This window comes from Oxyura jamaicensis, chromosome 3, assembly GCF_011077185.1.
Source record: "Oxyura jamaicensis isolate SHBP4307 breed ruddy duck chromosome 3, BPBGC_Ojam_1.0, whole genome shotgun sequence".
Classification (NCBI taxonomy): Eukaryota; Metazoa; Chordata; class Aves; order Anseriformes; family Anatidae; genus Oxyura; species Oxyura jamaicensis.
Genome location: NC_048895.1, coordinates 4,023,567 through 4,042,348, shown reverse-complemented (window position 1 = coordinate 4,042,348; position 18,782 = coordinate 4,023,567). Strand labels below are relative to the sequence as shown.

At 51.4% G+C, this 18,782-nt stretch overlaps 1 protein-coding gene across 1 annotated transcript in view; it reads left to right on the top strand.

Annotated features, from left to right (window-relative positions):
* BCL11A (BAF chromatin remodeling complex subunit BCL11A) overlaps positions 1–18,782 on the top strand; it is a 65,101-nt gene that overhangs the window by 42,295 nt on the left and 4,024 nt on the right. Inside the window, 1 exon segment of the mRNA XM_035322449.1 lies at positions 17,472–18,782. This exon segment is cut by the window's right edge and continues 4,024 nt beyond it. Coding sequence (XP_035178340.1) covers positions 17,472–18,782 — 1,311 coding nt within the window.

Here is an 18,782-nt window from a genome sequence, read left to right as displayed (position 1 = left end):
CGGTAACCGCTACAGGGCAATTGTAAAGTGGTGTTATTAATTTCAAAGGGAGAACAGGAATGAAAGAAGCAGCCCGCGTAGCGCCGTGCACGGAGCGCAGTGCGGCTCTGTGGACCAGAAGCGTGGTGCTTGGTGTTGCACAGGCGGCGCGGCGGGTTTGGAAGCGGTTGTCTGTCCCCGTTGCTGCTCCCTCCGGCAAAAGATGTCCTCATCTCCAGTGCCAGCAGGGATGAGGCACTTGTCCCTCTGTGGCTTCAGAGACGCACCGGTTTGGTGGGGTTTTAAATGCTCCGCTTTAGGAAAGATGAGAAAGTGAGGCAGAGAGCAGGGCTGCTTCAAACGGGGGGCGTGCAGTGCAAGGAGCGCGCACACCGACCGGCTGCGTTTGCTCCCCGCGGCTGGTGGGAGCCCACGCGGGTCTGATCCGTCCGCTGTGGTGAGCGGGGCTTGCAGGTGTGTGCAGTGTCCCAGGAAGTGCTGCAAGGGGACGGATCCTCTCAGCCGCCCGGATCTCAGCGTCCTCCACGTCTGTCTGCCTCGGGGCCTCTGCAGGGCCGGGAGCTCAGCCAGCAGCAGAACTGGAGGAAGCCAAAGGAACAAGTCCTCCCAAAGGGACCCGTGCTCTGCCCCCAGCATGGCTCTGCAGCGCTGGTGCTGGGTGAAAAGTGCCGAAATCTACATCCTACTCGTGTGGTTTGGCGCCGGCTCTGCTATCTGCGTATGTGCCTAAGCGCTTCTGCAGGGCAGAAACAAAATATATAGAAATAGGCCTCCAAACACGCACTTAGGCCAAACGAAAAACCTAGAAAGCTCTAGAGTCAGTAACTCAGTTTCTTCCTCCCTTGAAGACGAAGCATGGAGCCTTCGTGCTGTGCCCGACATGAAATGGTGATGTGGGTCTGACACCAAGGAGTTTGCGGTGTTTTGTGCTTCCCAGCCAGGCTGGCGATGTGCTCCCCACTCCAGCACTTGGCTAAATAACCCCGAGCAGCCTTGGTGCTGAGACGGTGAATAAACCTTAGAAAATAGCCTTTAATCCTAGCAAGAGCTTTTCTTTTTCTCACCCGGTGCTTGAGCATGGGCCGGCCCAGGGAGAAGGAGCTGAGCTGGTCTGCCCAATTTCTCCATCCCTACCTGCTGAAGGGGGCCGGTGACGTGCACCTCCTTGGGGACGGCTCTGCAGGGCTTGGTTTGTTGCCATCTGGAAAGTGCTGTTGGAGGGCCAAGTATTACGGCTTTGCGAGGAATTTTAATGTATCTGTGTTTATTGCGAGTGTGATCCATTAGTAATGTATGCCCGGCCAGCCAGCCAGCCAGACAGTACGGTCCTGCTCCCACCAAAGCCCGCGGGAAGCCTGCAGTAAACCCATAGAAGGAAATAGTGCCGATGCTTTTCCAGAAGGAGAGAAGCATTTTGTATTTGAACGGAAGCCAGAGGTGCTGTGTCTGGCAGCAGGGGATCCAGGCTACCGTGCTGGCCGGGAAATGAGCCTTTGGCTTTTGCTGGGGGAAACAGGAGAGCAGAAACTTGAGGTCCCCTCTCGCGTGGCCACCGCGACAGCAGGACCTTCCGCTGGTGTCCACATCCCACCCGTGCCATGACTTGTGGTTTCCCCTGCTTCGGGGAGTGAATTTTGATGTGATGGAGCTGTGAATCAAAGGGCCAGAAGTCTGTGTGATGGCCACTGCCGTCCTGGTGCTAAAATACCCTAAAAACACAACATTGGCTGCCTGCTTCCCCGTGACCAGCTACCTCCCGGCCGGCCGCCCTGTCGCAAACCCAGCTGTTGTTAGACGCGTTGCCTAAACGGGCAGATGTCACGTTGCTCAATGCGATGAAGATTTGCACGTCTGGTTATTAACGGATAAGATTGGCGGGCTCACACGCAGCGCGCGAGCTGGAATATGTAACCCCTGTGGTTTTCAACTGTACTTATCGAGGGTGGGGGCCGGCTGTCCGAGCAGGGTGTTTCCTCTAATCGCCGGCTTCACATGCCAATGTCTCGCAGATAGACGGGGGCAGAGGCTCCTCTTGTACATAACAGTTACTTGCACCAGGCTCAGGAAGAAGAGTCATCTAAGGCGAGGCTGGCAAGTTCAAAAGAAGTGTTTTCGCTCAGAAAAAAAGAGAAGATGGGTAAATATCACCGAGAAGGGGTAGCACAACCACCCCCTGAATTTCCGTGCCCATTACCTTTAGCCATCCAAAGCAGAAGGAATCAACTCGCCCCTGTATTTCCCAGCAGTAACTTCAGCTCCAGATACACCTCCCCAAGTCGTTTGGAGGCTTCTGTTCATAGCAAAGTAACCTCCCCACTTCAGAGAGGGCTTTTTCACCCTCTGGACTTTTATTTTCTAATAAAAAAATCCACACCAGTGCCTTGTTTTGAGGAGTGGGACTGTTCCCACCGGGGCTGGCGCTGGGCTTGTCCCCAGCAAGTGGCACCTACCGTCCGCCCTGGGCCTTGGAGCAGCACGGGCAGCTCCCGGGCTCTATTTAACGGCATCCCTTCCACTCATTAGCCTCCGTGATAAACATGGCGTTGATTTTCGGTGGGGATGTGAATGGGGAGGCCAGACACCATTGTCTGGCAGGAACGCGCGTCCCGGGGCTCCGAAATCGTCACAGCCCCGGCTCCCCCTCCTTCATGGGACTTCCTCCTCCAGCCGGGGTTTTGTTTTGGGAACAAGTGTTGGTCAAACACGCTTTTGTTCGCGGCCAGTCGCTTGACACGCAGCAGCACTTCTGGCGGGGGACAAGGAGAAGGCTGTGCTGGCGGCTGAGGGGGCAGCTGTGGCGGGACCGAGGGGGAATACTGATGGCAAGGGCCGCCGGGCAGGGGTGAGGCAGGGAAGGGAAGGGTGCTGCGGTCAGCTTGGGGATGATGCCCCGCTCCTGCTCCTGGCCCCTTGGCAGCTCTGCCTTGGACCGCGGGTCCTGGCCAGAAAGTTGGCAGAAGTGTTTGTACAGGCGTGGGTAAGGGGTTCTCCCAGGGAGAAGTAAACTATTTAGGGCAATAACGGAGCTTAAAAGGAATTGTGTAAGTGATAGTGACTTCTTTGTCAGCAGAAATGGAAGCAAAAGCTGTTCATAGATGACATTACTTTAATGACATTACGTACGTGTGTCCTTTCTTTCACATTTCCTGTAATCCTGTTATGGCATTGTCCCATTACCTCCAGCACTGTCATCTTTAAATGCTGTCAAATCTTAACTGGATTGCCAAGGGCATCGGAGAAGCGGCGAGGTGAACCCGCTGGCAATTTCAGACGTTCCCTGTCTCCAGCCATCTCCCTCCCTGCCCCAGACGGGGTAAAACATGCGGCTGAAGCGATGGCTCAGGTGAATTTGCCTCCTTTATGGAGCTGCTGCCCTTTGCGGCGGCATCCAGCTCCCTTTTTGTGACAGTAATGGTCATTTGCAAAGCGTGCTGAGCCCTGTGGACTCGACGTGCAATTAAGTGCAGCGTCTCGGTGTTAATTGTTATTAACATTATTGCTCTTTTATTGTGTTATTACTAAAAAATGACGTGAGGCCAATTTCTTCCACTCCAACCACAAATGGCCGGCTGTGGTTTTTCAAAAGCAAGGCGAGATGTAGCTGCAGATGGGAAAATGGGAGCCTTAAAACTTCTGCCATTTACCTCCGGAGCTGCGGAGCCCTCCCAAGCCCGAGGAGCGGGAAGCGGCAGCCCGTTTGCTCTGGTGGCACGGGTCGTCAGCTTGGCAGAGACGGCGATGGCGGGGAGCTGTGGGACAGGAGCTGCCACCTCGTTATCTCTGCGTGCAGCCCCGCGGCCCTGGGCCCCACCAGGGGCACCCCCTGGACCTGGCTGCAGAGCAGACACCGCCAGCAATCGATGTGAAAGGCTCCCTTTGGCCAAAACACCATACCCGAGGCAGTGGCCAAGCGTGCACCGTGGCGATGCGTCTTTTTGCTTGACTTCTGGCATGGCTGGGGGTGTTCAGCCCAAGAAGGCGGTGTCATCGTATGGCCATGCAGGGTATGCCGGAGATTATTCACTTAATCAGTCTAGGTTAGTTTTGTTGTTGTTGCTGCTATCTGTTACTGGTATCTAAGTGCTGGCAGTTAAAACATTTAATTACATTTTCCTCTAACAAAATGCTTATCTTGCAAAAAGATGGGCTTCTTTACAGTCCATCTGATACACTTCAGAACTCTTGTTCTCATCATGTTCCCTACCAACAACACGATCTTCGTTCATCCTTAGAGGCTGGTCCTCTGCTGTCACCCTCCACCGATCAGACCACGAGTGGGCAACCTCTCCGAGCCCGACCTTCCCAAACGAGCGCCTTCCCCATCTGCAAGGGCTCTGCCCCTTCTGCACTGGGGAACAGTCACCTCTTGCTGCCTGTATTTGTTTAAGAGTTAGTGGGCATGATGCTTCCAGCCCTGCTCCTCCACGGGGTTTTGGGCAAGGATGGGGATCTGCTGGGGTAGAGCTCCTGAGCTGAACACGCTCCGTACGTCACTGCCCCCGCTGGCTTCTAAACCAGTACTTTGGGTGCTGGAGGAGAGGTTTTGTCTTCATTCTGAATATCTTAATAACTGAAGATTTGAGTGTAAAAACACTAGCCGGACTCAGTTAACTGTGTTTTTTATCAGTCGTAGCTTGGCCTTTTCCCCCCTTATATGCACAGGAACCATTTATAGCAGAGGTGGGCCAAGTTTGCAACTTATTAATCTTGCACTCGCATGCAGGTTGAAAAGAGACACCATGCCTTTATCAAAAGCCAGGCTAGCACAAAAGCCTATGCAAAATCATCATCAAATCCTATTAGGGGTGGAAAATATCTCTTAGATCATCTCATTCATTTCCCTGCCAATGCTAGACTGTTTCTGAGAGTTAATTTTCTAGTGTCTGCTGCTGGCTCCCTGTGTGACTGTGGGGCTGTCATTTTGCCTTTGGGTTGTCACCGGGACTTGCAGTGTTTGTCGCGTGGTTCCAAACAGAGCTTTCTCATTTTATTTGGTGCTTGCATATGAAAAAGGAAAAAAGAAAAAAAAAAAAGATTTTCTTCTAATTTGCATTCTTCCTGCACTTTGTTGGAGAGTAATTTGAAGAAACGGCCGTGGCCCTGCTCACCCACTTACTTGGTCACATTGGGAAATGCTGTGAGATGTCCCCAAAAAAGGAGTCTTTCTGGAACCCCATGCAAAGGCTGACAGCAGCTATTGCTGGTGAGTGTTTCCGAAGCCTTGTCGTGGGGACAGCCTCTCTGGCTGGTGGCATCTCAGGTTTGCTCCATCCATCACACCCACACAGCTCGTACCAACTAGTATTTTTCCTGCGTAATGCGTTAGTGGCTTCTACTCAGCTCCGTGGCTGCTGGCTCTCCACCTGGCACTACAGGGCAAGTGCTGCCCGTTTTTCCTCGCCCGTCTTCCCCACGTTAGCAAGTTCTGGTGGCAATGGACAAAATTGCCCTCTGGATTCGTCGTTCTGCACATTGCCTGCCTTTACTATCCAGGCAGCAAGCGCCTGCAGGCACGCGCTCACGTGCATCAAGGGTTGGGGAGATGGAAAGAAATACCATAAATAGGGATGCGGAGTGCTCCCAGCCTGCTGTGGGATCGGGACTGGGGTTTCGAGACGAGCAGTTCACTGTCTGCAAAGCACTTCCCTGTCTTAGGAGCTTTGTGCTGCCACAGGCTTGGAGCAACGGCTGCCCCGATGTCCCGGGCTGGATGTGCCATCCAGTCGGCAGGGGGAAAAGAAAATGAGTAAATTGAAACTGGAGCTATTTATAGCGTCAGGCGATGCAGATTTCATCAGCGTTTTGTTTCAGCTGAGGAAGCGCGCCGTGCGAGCACAGCAGCCTCACTCACAGCTTCCTGCCGGGGCTGGGGGGATTGCGCTCCCCAGGCCGGACACCACCGAGCACTGCCGAGAGTGACCCGCATGGGCAGAGGATCTCAGGGCTTCCTAATTAACTGAGGGTCTGTAAATCAGAGCGCGGCCGCTCGACGAGCCCCCTCATATGCCGTGTCAGGGCTCAGCTGATTGCTGGGTCTAACGAGCGCCTGGTTTTTAGCAGCCGTCGGGAGACTCAGTCAGCTCCTGATGGCTCGGAGTCAAAACATTGCAGTGCGTTTTTCATCTCCTACCCTGAAATTTGTCTGCGCTGTTCCCTCCTCAAATATTCGGGCTCTTTTCTTTAATTTCAGGCCCTTGCCTTGCTGTGGCTCCTCTCCCTTAGCCTGGCAGCTCATTGTTTGCCTGTGCTGCTGTTACGCTGACGCGATGCCGCAGGTTTTGGTGACACCACTCCTCACTTACACCACAGCAAATGAGACCAAAACCTCATTTTGGCTCCGTCTGCAGGGTAAGAGTTTAGACTGCCTGCTTCGGGCTGCTCAGAGCTGCCCAGAAAGTTGCGAGGGAGCTTCCCCGCTCGATGCAAACCCCACCACCAGCACCGAGAGCCATCCAGGCCGTGCTTGGGGAGACAGCGGGATCAGCCCAGCGTAAGCAGCAATTGGCACCGGGTAAATGGCATTCAGGAAGGCAGAGAGTTAATCGGCAACTCTTGAAGACTTCTCTGCACGTGTTTATGTTCAACTCCTTATCCCTAGCTTGGCAATTATTCACGTGAAATGGAATATAAATCCCGATGCCTAATTTTTCTTCTAAAAATTTCACAAAGTAATCAAATCCTGAAGTGCATATTCTCTTCCAGTGGTTTTATCAGTAAATCAAATTTTTATCATTTATCAGCAAAAGTTAGATTTAAGCATCCTCACTGTAATGTTTGAAAGATGAACATTTGTTTCAGTGGGTACTGTGCCAATCAATAATCTTCCAGCTTGACTCAGCTATCAATTATTGCCGCAATTATTTGTCTAGTTGGATATTTAAAATGTCATCAGAAAGAGATGATTACATATTCCAGAAAGCAAGGCACTGTATAATCAGATGAACTGAATCCAGTTAAATGTAGTGTGGTACTAACCTGTCCTTCAAAGCTGAATCCTGCCGCCGCAACTGAAACAACAGCTTTCTGCATTATTGTAAGGAAACAGATCTTAACCTTGGAAGAGTGTGTGTTATTGGGGTCGGGTAATACTCGCATAGAGGAGACCTTGCAAGCTGGGAAATTGAATCAGCCTTACTGACATAAAGGAGGGTTTTGGGGGGGGAGGGCTGTTTTTGTTGGATTTCATCTGCAAATCTATAAATAAGAAAAACCACTCTTTATCTTCCTTTCTGTGAATTTAAACTCCGGAGCTTGCATCCCCAAATTTTCATATGCCCTTTTTGCATTCCTTGACGTGATGTATGTATGGTAAATACTCTCCGTGCCCTGGGAATGCAATAAAGCTGTAGCAATCCTTGCAAGTCTTGCATCCTCCAGCTCCAGATATTCTGAGTATTATATCATTTTCAACTTCAAGGATATCTTGACTATGGAGAGGAGACGGAATAAACCGGAGGAGACCAGACAACTTTACGACACCTTTTGGTCCTATTTGCAAAGCAGAGAAAAATTTTATTAATTCTACCAACAGTCGCTTGTGCAAGTTATAAAGCGAAATGTGGTGGGGTCTGGTTCAGCACTTGCTGTGCTTGCAACTCCATGGTGACATTGAACTTGCTCAGGGACAGAATAAACCTTTGCCTTTGGATCCGGTGATTTGCAGCCAGAGGGGTTGTTCTGGGGGACCTGCGGTTCCCCTGACCCACTTTGTCAGGGTGGTTTGCTGCTGGCTAAATACCATTAATGTGGAAGTGAGAGGAAAGGGAGCCAAAGGGGAAGGCTGGTCGCCGGGGAGGGTCAAAGAGGATCCATTTGGGGAAGGAAAAGGTGCAAGAGGGCTCTCAAGGGGAACAGTCCCGGGTCTTCGCTTTCCCTTCCCTGAATCTGAACTACAAGCCCTGTCCATGCAGCAAACCCGGTGTGAAAAGTAAGTGAGCAGGGCAGCGTTGCTCCCAGTGAACATTTTGCACTCGCTGAGAAAAAACAGATTTGGTTGTTGCGGTGCCTCCTCGGCTTGCACATCTCCTGGTGCTTGTCCCCATCTGTGGGGTCCCCCTGGAAGTGACATCCCCAAAGCCATCCCTTGGCCAGATAGAGAACCAGAAGATTTTAACATCTGAAATGCAGCAAAAATACAACAAAGACAGAGGTGATGATGAGGTCTGATGGTGGAGCAGTGCCTCGGTGGCAGTGCTGGTGCCTTCTGCCTCGATGCTCCGGGCACTGCTGGGAGTGACCTGCAGCAGCGTTTCAGCTTGGTCTTTCTTGTATTTGTTGGGCTTTTTTTGTTTTGTTTTGTTTTGTTTTGTTTTAAAGGAACTTTTTGAAGCGTGCTCTGCCTTTTATTCAGGTTTAGTCATAGGGCTGTCGGAAGGGAAGAAGACAAGAAGAGGAAAAAGGAGCCAACGCAAAGTAGGAAAGGAAACAACTCATCATGTAGGTGTATGAAAGTGAATAAAATAATTTGGAGCCTCTCTGCAGCTCTATAATTACCCTGTATTTAAAGAGTGGATTATTAACCCGGTTGTCCCCGGCAGCCATTGGGGAAATGCGTAATTGCGGACCGTTGGAACGAGGCATTGTTTGCCTGCCAGCCAGGCTGGGCTTTGAAAGGGCTTTGATGCCTGCAGCGGTCAGGGCTCAGGTGGGTCTCTTCCTTGGTGGGTCACTGGCCGGGCAGACCTTCCTGGCGTGTCCCGAGGAGCAGCTTCAGCAGGCAAGATGCTGACCATGCCTCTCCTCTTTGAAAGTCCACTCAAAATCCACATTTGCCCCAGAAAAGCTCCGGGGTTGGGATGGGGTGGCTCAGGAGAGGCAGGGAGGGAAAGGCTGGGGATGGTGGCTGCTTCGCTCATGGTGTGTTTAGACAAGAGAGATGGTATCGGGGAGGAGGGCCCCTTGCAGGGCTGGCAGCTCCCCGCAGTGCTCTGCTCAGGTGTCACCGCCCGTGCTGGAAGCCGTGCAGCCCCCTGGGCTGCACTGAGGTTGGATCTGTTTCCTGCACCATCCAGATTTCTCCGTCGCTGTAGTGTACGGAGTGCGTACGTGTGTGCCATCAGATCCTACCCGCTTGAGGGCTTGCTTTTACAATTTCATTCAGAGCTGGATTTCAAGCCCAGCGTTGTTTTACTGCAGTTTTCTTCTGCTCCTGGTTAATGGAGACGTGACAGATTTCCACCCCCCTGAAGTTTTAAAAAAGCACAAAATCGGTTGCAGCCTGATCGCTTACTTGCCAAGTTGGAGCTTGAAGCAGGTTTTTTTGGTGGCCAAATTGTAATCGCCTCAAAAATGGTGACAGACGCGGAGGTCAGGCGGGTACACCAGGCAGCAGCGCCATGCTCCCATGGGCGCAGCACCCTGTGCCTCCCGGCCCCGGTAAATGATGGGCTTTGTCACTTGGAAATAGCACTTCTGGGGGGAAAATAGGTGTTACGGGCTGGGTTCTCGTGAGAAGGATGAGTAAATACAGCAAAGACTGGGGACCCCAACCAAAAATGTCATCCATGAAGTCTGTGCTTGTCCTGCAAGGGGCAGCTGTGCAGCTCCTGCCTTCCTCCCAGGATGAGGCTGCAGCAAGGCATCTGCTGCTGTGAGGAGCACGCCTGTCTGCTCCTCACCTCATCCCTCCCGCAGGGCCATGTCACTCCTGCTGCCACTTCCCGGGGCTTCAGGCTTCGAGTGCGCCGTGGGCGATGGCGCCTGGTTTCCTCTGCCCATCCTGGTGGGGATGCTGGGGGGTGGCTTTAAATAGCAATAGGTGCCTGCTGAAAATTCGGCTTTTGGGAAAAAAGATTAGTTGCTGGAGGTCCTGCCCTGAATTCTAACTGTCTGAATGGCAAGGTGAGGGTGGCTGTAGCTTTGGTTTCATTATTGCTGTGGCTTTTTTAAGTTTGGGTAATGTCACTGGCGTTTTGGTGTGGCTCTTAGAAGGATGTGCAGCGAAACAATGGCGTTGTTGAGACTTGGTCTAGAAAGTATTTAGCCAATTTCAGTAAAATGATTTTTGGAAGCTTGGAATGGAAAAATAATCTTTTCAGGAAGAAAACATAATTTTAAGATTTTTTTTTCAGTAATTACTACTATACATTTAGTACAAAGTGATAAGGAGATATGACAGGAAGGCTGGGACAGGACAAGTGGGGCCACTGCGGATCCCACAAAGCAAAGCATGGTTTAGATTTCGGACATTTTCACACCTCGCCGGTTCCAGGACCTGACATCAGCCCTGGCCATCAACAGCTCAGGCTTCATTTGCAGAACTTCTTTTATTAAACGCCCAACAGTAACAATGCTTCTCAGTTCACAGACACCGCCATGCCGTTTTCCGGGGAGTTTGGGGACATTGTCCCTTTGTATGCAGGTTTATTAATCAGGCCCATCTAGCTGGCTTCACTTCTGAAACTGGGAGAGTGGCTTTGGCCTAAAGCCGCTGAGCTAAAGGAGTGAAGCAGCCCCGGCTTTCCTTGAACACCACGCAGACAGCACTGGAAGTGATAAACAGAAGAAAAGAAAGTACCCTCTAGTACATAAATGCAGCCACTGCTATTATTTATTAGCAGTATTCTAATTATTATGACAACAGCAGCGGCGATGCTGATAATAGCAGCGCTAACAGCTACTTATAACCCGTTAATGATGGACCAGGTTAATACCGTGCCTTTCGCAACCTGGAGGACCGCGAGGAAGGATTAGTGCAATGAGGAAAAATCCGTTTGGCCGGTTCGTTTCCCACTCGTACTGATGCTGCTGCCTACCAGGAAAAGGTGAGTCACGAGCCAGCGATATTTCTTGCTAAAGGGAGAAGTGGGCTGCTGCAGCCGGGAGTGGACCCACTTATCTCCCGGCCCTGCTGAGCTTCCTGTGTCCCAACGGCTCCACGGCGCTGCTTTTCGGTTGAAGGAATTTCAACAGTACGGATTTCCAAAAACGAAAAAAAAAAAAAAAAAAGAAAAAGAAAAAAGAGGAGAGATTTGACAGGCCAGATGGAGGAGAACTGAGTCAAGTACAAGTGGTAACAATTAACTCCGTTTTTTCTTCCCCCCTTTAAATACCATAACAACTCCAAATTTATCGGTCCAAAAATCAAGCAATCGGTTGACATTAAAGCAGAATAAAGAAGTCCCTGGGTTTGGCTCAGGCTGTCTCCAGTAATTTTTTCGTGGCAAGCAGAAGAGAGGGAGGTGCTTGCTGCAGGTGCTCCAGTCGCCGTTAGCTCTCTGCAGTTTGATGGCACAAGGCACCGGCTACGTGCTCGGCAGGCACGGGTCGCCCATGGGATATCCCTCGACGTTGATTGCTGCACTGGGAAAGCACTGGGAAAACTGGGGTGTCCCCGCACAGCCAGCGGGATGCCCCAGGTGAGACACCGGTGGTGTTCATGGTTAGCTCCTTCTCCTGTGGCACGCAGGCCTCTTCCGTGCCTGGGCTCTGCAGTCGCATCAGGAGGATGCTGCCTGCATCGTTTCGGCTTTCCTCTTCCCTAACCCACCCGTGTGTCCGGAGAGCAGCTTTTCTGGATCCAGCCCTGACTTTTGAGAAACGGAGGAAGCTCTTCCAAAGCACATTGGCACGCGAATGCAGATTATTCCATTACTCACTTGGCAATGGCTGAACTTGGATGCCTTGCTCCAGATTTTTTTTTTCTCCCTCCCAGCAGTGGCATCTAGCTGACAGCTTCTCCTCCCAGCTGGTCCCTTCCCCAGCTCCTCGTCTGGCGTCGCTGCTGGTGCTGTGGCCGTGGGGCTCTGCCTCGTGCCCAGGGTGTCGCCTTGCTTGGCTGCGCACATCCGTGCGAAGCACAGAGTTTGCTGTGTTGGTCTGTGAGCACAGAGAAGAAAGACTGGCTTTATTTATTTATTTATTTATTTTAATTTAGAAAAGCCCCTTAATGCTGATAGCAGGCATCTCTTCATGTTTTATTGAGTCATTGTGCCAACTGCCCTTAAAGGCACTCAAATGCCAATATCCATTCCAGTCATTTGTTAACATTTTTTCAGATCAGAAGCTAAATCTGTTGCTCGCGTGTTCCTGCTTAAATTACTTCTCGGGGGGGGCATGGCAAGTAAGAGCTGTTCTGAAAGGTTTTTTGAGCCAGTAGCTGATACTCCGGAGGCACTACGTGGTGCCCCAGCGAAGAGTGGTGTGGGGTCACTGGCCGTTTGCTGGCTGGGGTGCCAAAGGGAATAAATCTGTAGTCGTGGATGAATGTTCAGTGTGTGAGACCTGTCAGAGTTAGTATTGGCCCTACGCTTTGTATTTGCTACGGGGCTTCCCCATGCAATTCCCCCGGGGTTAACCAAAGGGATTTTTTGGTGCAGGATTTGTGCACGGCATCAAGGCATCACCTCCCCTTCTGAGGGTTTTGTGCGAGCCCACAAAGCGCCTTGAGCTGGATCCTCGACCCCAACACAAGTGCAAGGAGAAGGGGGAATGGGGCTGCACCGCAGCCCTGCCCTGCCCCCGGGGGGGCAGTTCCCCACATCTGAAGAAAATTGTCAGTAAAGTTGACTGGGAGGAAAAATGTACGCAGGAGAATGTGAATGGTCATTGTAGGCTGTTTTTATTTTGAGCAGGCCAGGGAGGTGTGGGCAACCTTGGCCAAAATGCCACCTCACCCTATTCAGTGGTGAGATGAGAACAGCAACCAGATATTTTTAAAAAAATATGGATAAATGACAACTTAAAAAATGGGAAATAGATAGCAATCAGTCGCAGTGAGAAATCACAATGAGTAGAGACCTGATACGGGGAGCCTAAGCCACCAAGGAAAGCCTGTGCTGGGAGGATGAAAGAGCTTTGCAGGGTCCTGGAAATCCTAGAGCTCCTAGGTATTGCTCATGGCTGTTTTTAAGTGAAAGAAGCATCAAGGTAGCAGTGCTTTGGCCAATATTTTTGCTGAAGAGACGGAAAGACGCAATGTTACGTTTCTGTATCAATAGGCGGGTGATGGTGTTTTTTCCAGCTCATTTGCAGACAAGGAGGATTTTATACGAGGTCCAACGGAGATGAATATTTTTCAATTAAAAGGCCCTGACAACGTACCCCCAAGTATCCCCAAATGTTGGCAAGTGATGCTTGTTCTTAATAAAGCTTACGGACGGGGAAAATAGTGTCAATAGGTGGCTGGGGTAACCGGGCGAGCATTAGCAACACCTTGCCTATCTGTTCGGGACAAAATAATTGAAGAGCTGGCATAAGATTCAATTGATAAAGAATTAAAGGCTAGAAATATAATTCATGCCACTCAACTTAGATTTATGGAATATAGATCTTGTCAAATAAACCTGATTTCATTCTTCAAGATGACAAGTTTGGTTGATAAATGCAGATGAAATAGACTTTGTAAAGCATTCGACTCTGTTCTGCGTGACATGGTGCAGGGGGAAAATGAGCATACGGATGGCGCGGGCAGCGCGTGGATTAGGAGCCCGCCAGCAGATTTGGGAAGCCAGGGCTTTGCTGGAGAAGCCTTGTTGAGAGGGAAAGGTCAGCAGGCACCGGCATGAATCACAGCGGCGGTGAGCATTGTGTTGTGGAGGTGGAAACGGGTGCGTAACGGCGGCTGACGAGTGCCGTGGGTAAAGCGAAGCTGAGTGTATGGGTAATTAGCAGTGGGGTTGTGGGGTGCTCTGGCAGGACTGCCGGGCTGGGTCTGTTGGGTGCTTCTGGATATGACCTGGCCACCAACAGGGAATGGGGGCCGGGGTGTGGGACCCCGGGAGGAGGCAGCTCCCGGGGAGTGTTAGCATAGAGGTGGCTCCTTGCAGCATGGTGCTGGTGTGAGGAGCGCGAGGCTGGGCCTCGAGTGAACCCTTGTATTTGCAAGACTGTGCTTGTGTGGAGCTAAGGGAAAGCCATGAAAATGACTCAAATTTCAGAATTCGAGGAGCGATAGGAAAGGGCTCAAGCTCTTTCTTTTGGAGAAATTCATTTTGAAATGTGCCTTGGTTACTGGGTGCATCCCGGGTATGTGGGGGGTGCATTGTGTACCGAGGGGCTTCTCTATATCACCAAAATATCCAAACAGAGAGGGAAGGGATAGGAGCTGGGGCCAGAGAAATTCAGATGCCAGAGAGTTGCAGCTGAGTGTGGCGAGTGGTGGGAACCACCAGTGGGTGCTCAGCCTCTCCTTGTCTTCTGATCTGGTTTGAATGGCTCTGATCTGGTTTGAGCAGCTGTCTTTGGGATTCTATGCTTCTCCTGAAGGCGGCTGGCGGGGCTGGAGGAGGTTACGCTGTACCCAAAGACCTTGTGGGGATCAGTGCAGGACTTCGAGCCACCTAGCGCAGAAACGGTCAGGGGATGGCAGCGGATAGTCCCTATGGACCTTAAAGTCCTCAAGTGCAAAGCAGCTGAGGATATGGGCAGGGGTGCTGGTGACCCTCTTTGCATCTAGATTTGGGAGATTCCCGTGAGTCTCTTGGAAACTGGTTGAAATCCCTAATGGCATTACAATGCTGCTTAGGCTAACACGTCCCATTGCGTTGCCCCGGTGGAAGATGAGGCAAGGCATGAAACGGGCCTGGTGGGACCCTCTGCAGCTCTGTCCTTTGCTAGCACAGGACTACTCGATCCCACTGTTGTGCTTTCCAAAAGCAGCCTGCTGCTTCCTTTCCTCTCTGCCTTTGGGGTCCGCAACTCGCCCACAGGAATGCCTCGATTTTCTGTAGTCCTTAGTGGGGAAGTGTGTGTGAGCGTGGAGGCTGGCCCATAGCTAGAAGAAACCATCAGATCCGCAGTCTTCGGGTCCACTAACAGCCGGGCCTGCAGCCAGCACTTGGCGAGGTCCACCAGGACCTTGTGGGCACGACAGCCGGGCAGGAGGCCAGGATCACCCCGAGCTGTTGGGTTTGTTGGGACGGCTCGGGCTGCCCATCTTGGCTTAATCCACAGAAGGGAGAGGGAAGCGCAAACCAGCTGGGAGATGCCGTGTTTTCCTGAAGATGGAGCTTCGAGGCGCAGCTATGCCTCTGCCCCCCGCCAGCCCTTCTGCGGATGTCCCCGGGGAAGCGGCCATCTCCAGGAGCGTGGCCCAGCGAAGGACGAGGGGCGGTGGGATGGGGTGAAGGGAAGGCGAAGCGCCTCAACACCCTGCTTCGATGCCCCCATCACTCCTTGCTGGTAATGAGCGGATGATTGCCGTAATTCTTACCGTTTGGCAAGGCTGCATTAGACTGGAACGTATCTCTAGGTGGTGATATGGTCAGTCAATAGCCTTCGTAATTAATCAAGCACTAATAGACAAATTAGAAATTGCGTCTCCTCAGAGCAGGAGGTGGAGGCAGATAGGTGGTGGATTTTAACCATTTCGCTGCTTCATTTTATCGCCTGGTTTTACGTTGCTCCCTTGAAGATGGTAGGTCACTTAAGAGTAGGGAAGTTTTGTGCATAAACATATTGTATTTAAATTATTATCCTGATTACCAAACACGGACGGTGAATTCAAAACTTGTTTTTCAGGAAAGCAAATGAAGAATAATATTACATGTTACACTCCACTAAATCAATGTAGCCCTAATTTTGCCATGCAGGAAATCAATTCTAGTCTTTATAACGGTCGAAGATGTTATGAACAAAGTAATTTTGCAAATTATGGCAAGTAACACATTTATTGATGACTGTAGTTTAGGAATTTAGAATTTGTGAGCACTGTAATATAATAAGGCTGTACTGGCAGGAGCTGAGTGAAATACAGATTATATGGTGAAACTGTAATGCATCATTTGCTATTAGTGGACTGGTAATAATTACCAGTTTCAAAGCAGCTTTTTCCATGTAATCTTTAGTCTCAGTCGTAACAGCCCTTCTCATTGACATTATGATTACACTAGCTGCCCTTGTGATCTAGAATATCTAGTTGATGGGAATACTAAAATGCAATAGTGAGCACTGTATGTTGTATCCTCATTATAAGATAAAATGCTATTTTCTCTGACCTAATACATAAAATAGAGAAGCGAGGTAGCATTACTTTGTTAGCACACCGCAGCCCCGGCGCGCGGCTTGTAGCATGTTGTTAAAAACTTCCACTTCATTATGGCAAAGCAAGATGAAATTTTCACATTTAAGATTCTTTCCGAGCTCACAAATGAGCAGAGGAATGTGAAAGCCCAATTGAATTTTGCTCTAATTTCAACAGATTTAAGTATTTATCTGCACTCCCATGCCTGGCACATAGCGAGCGCCGCAATGCATTTTATTCAAACGCTGGCTTCAGTCGAAGGACGAGACGTTAAATATTATTCCAAGAGCTTTTAAAGCGACTAAAGTGTTAAACGCCTGCTATAGACGGTTGAGTCGCTTTTTACTCACTCAATTCAGATTGTCAGGCCAAATGTATAATAATAGAAGAACCGGGAGGCAGTGAGGGAGGCTACGATGGGTCGCTATAGCCAGCGCTGCGGGCTGCCTGCCTGTCATATTCCCAAATCGTTATTCAGCTCATTGTATAACGAAAACACCCAGATGAAGCTTTTCTTCTTCTCCTCTCAAGTGAGATAGAAAACAAGACGGTTGCGGATAAAATAATGTTTTCTTTCCAAACCTGCCTTTTTTTTTTTTTTTTTTAACATTTTCCTTTTCTTTGTATTGGGCAATTATGCAAAACCTAATTTGGCGAACTTGCATGTCATCTTACGCAGAGACCTACCTACGGAGGTTTGTCGGGAGCCAGGGCACCCCCTTGGGCGCAGCTTGCTTGGGAAGATATTTTTATTATTCAGCAAACCTCAGGAGTGGTTTATTATTATTATTATTATTATTTTTAATCACCAGAATAGCAACTCTACAGAACTGCTAGCCAGGACTGGAAATTAATTTCTGTACTCGCTTAGCTCTAGTTGCAGGTTACTGGCATTTAGCAAAAAAAAAGCATACGGGGATGGAAGTGACTAACACACAGAATTGCTGGAATCGACAGAAAAACGCACTCACCTTCGCCGTGCTCCCCACTATTCCCGTGCATACGGCCCTCGGAAAGTTATTCATTTCTGTTGTTTTGCTGTGCATCGGAGGGGGCTGCCATTATTAGCCGGCTTTTTGTTTGGTTATTTATTAGTCAGTTGCTCTTTTATAACGTCCGTGTTATCTCCCAAAATAAATTATCACAAAACAGAGTTCGCTCGCTCCTTGCCAAAGCGCCATTCACCGTCCCCAGCCTCTTTTCAGCGTGCGAGAGACGCGGCGGCTGCGGCGGGGCGGCCGGCCAGGCTCCCTGGCCGCGCTCCAGCCCTTTCCCCGCCTGGGCTGCCTCTTTCCGCGCCGTTCTCGCTCCCTCTCTCTCTCCCCGTTCCTTTCTGACTTCGGTTTCACACCTGGGGAGGGGAGCGGAGCAGAGCCTCCCCCAGCCCCGCACGCGTCCCTTTGCCCCTTCGGCCGTAGCCTTAAGCAGAAGGAGAGCTTAGGCGTGGAGGCGAGCTCTCAGCCACCGGTGGGCGATTAAACATTTACGCTGCTGTTGTGTTGTTTTGCAGGTAAAGACGAGCCCAGCAGCTACACGTGCACGACTTGTAAACAGCCTTTCAACAGCGCCTGGTTCCTCTTGCAGCACGCACAGAACACGCACGGCTTACGGATCTACCTAGAAAGCGAGCACGGCAGCCCCCTGACGCCACGGGTTGGTATCCCATCAGGACTAGGTGCAGAGTGCCCTTCCCAGCCACCTCTCCATGGGATTCACATTGCAGACAATAACCCCTTTAACCTGCTCAGAATACCCAGCTCGGTCTCGAGAGAGGCATCGGGGCTGGGAGAAGGGCGATTCCCACCCACGCCGCCCCTCTTTAGCCCTCCCCCGAGGCACCATTTGGATCCGCATCGCATAGAGCGCCTGGGTGCGGAAGAAATGGCTCTGGCCACCCATCACCCTAGTGCCTTCGACAGGGTGCTGCGACTGAACCCCATGGCGATGGAGCCGCCCGCTATGGATTTCTCCCGGCGGCTGCGGGAGCTGGCCGGCAACACCTCCAGCCCGCCCTTGTCCCCGAGCCGGCCCAGCCCTATGCAAAGGCTGCTGCAGCCCTTCCAGCCCGGCAGCAAGCCCCCGTTCCTGGCCACGCCGCCCCTTCCTCCTCTGCAGTCCGCTCCTCCTCCTTCCCAGCCGCCCATGAAGTCCAAGTCGTGCGAGTTCTGCGGGAAGACCTTCAAGTTCCAGAGCAACTTGGTGGTCCACCGCCGGAGCCACACCGGGGAGAAGCCCTACAAGTGCAACCTCTGCGACCACGCCTGCACGCAGGCCAGCAAGCTGAAGCGCCACATGAAGACGCACATGCACAAGTCATCCCCCATGACGGTGAAGTCAGATGATGGGCTCTCCACTGCCAGCTCCCCCGAACCAGGCACCAGCGACCTAGTCGGCAGCGCCAGCAGTGCCCTCAAGTCGGTGGTGGCCAAGTTCAAGAGTGAGAATGACCCCAACATGATCCCCGAGAACGGGGACGAGGAGGAGGAGGAGGAGGAGGAGGAAGAGGAGGAGGAGGAGGAGGAAGAGGAGGAGGACTTGAATGAGAATGAGAGGCCGGACTACGGCTTTGGGATGAACCTGGAGGCGGCCCGCCACCATGAGAACAACTCCAGGGCCGGCGAGGAGAGCCGGTCGATGCCAGATGTCATGCAAGGTATGGTCCTCAGCTCCATGCAGCACTTCAGCGAGGCCTTTCACCAGGTGCTGGGGGAGAAGCACAAACGGGGTCACCTCTCTGAGGCCGAGGTGCACAGGGACACTTGCGATGAAGACTCGGTGGCCGGTGAGTCCGACCGCATCGACGACGGGGCGGTCAACGGCC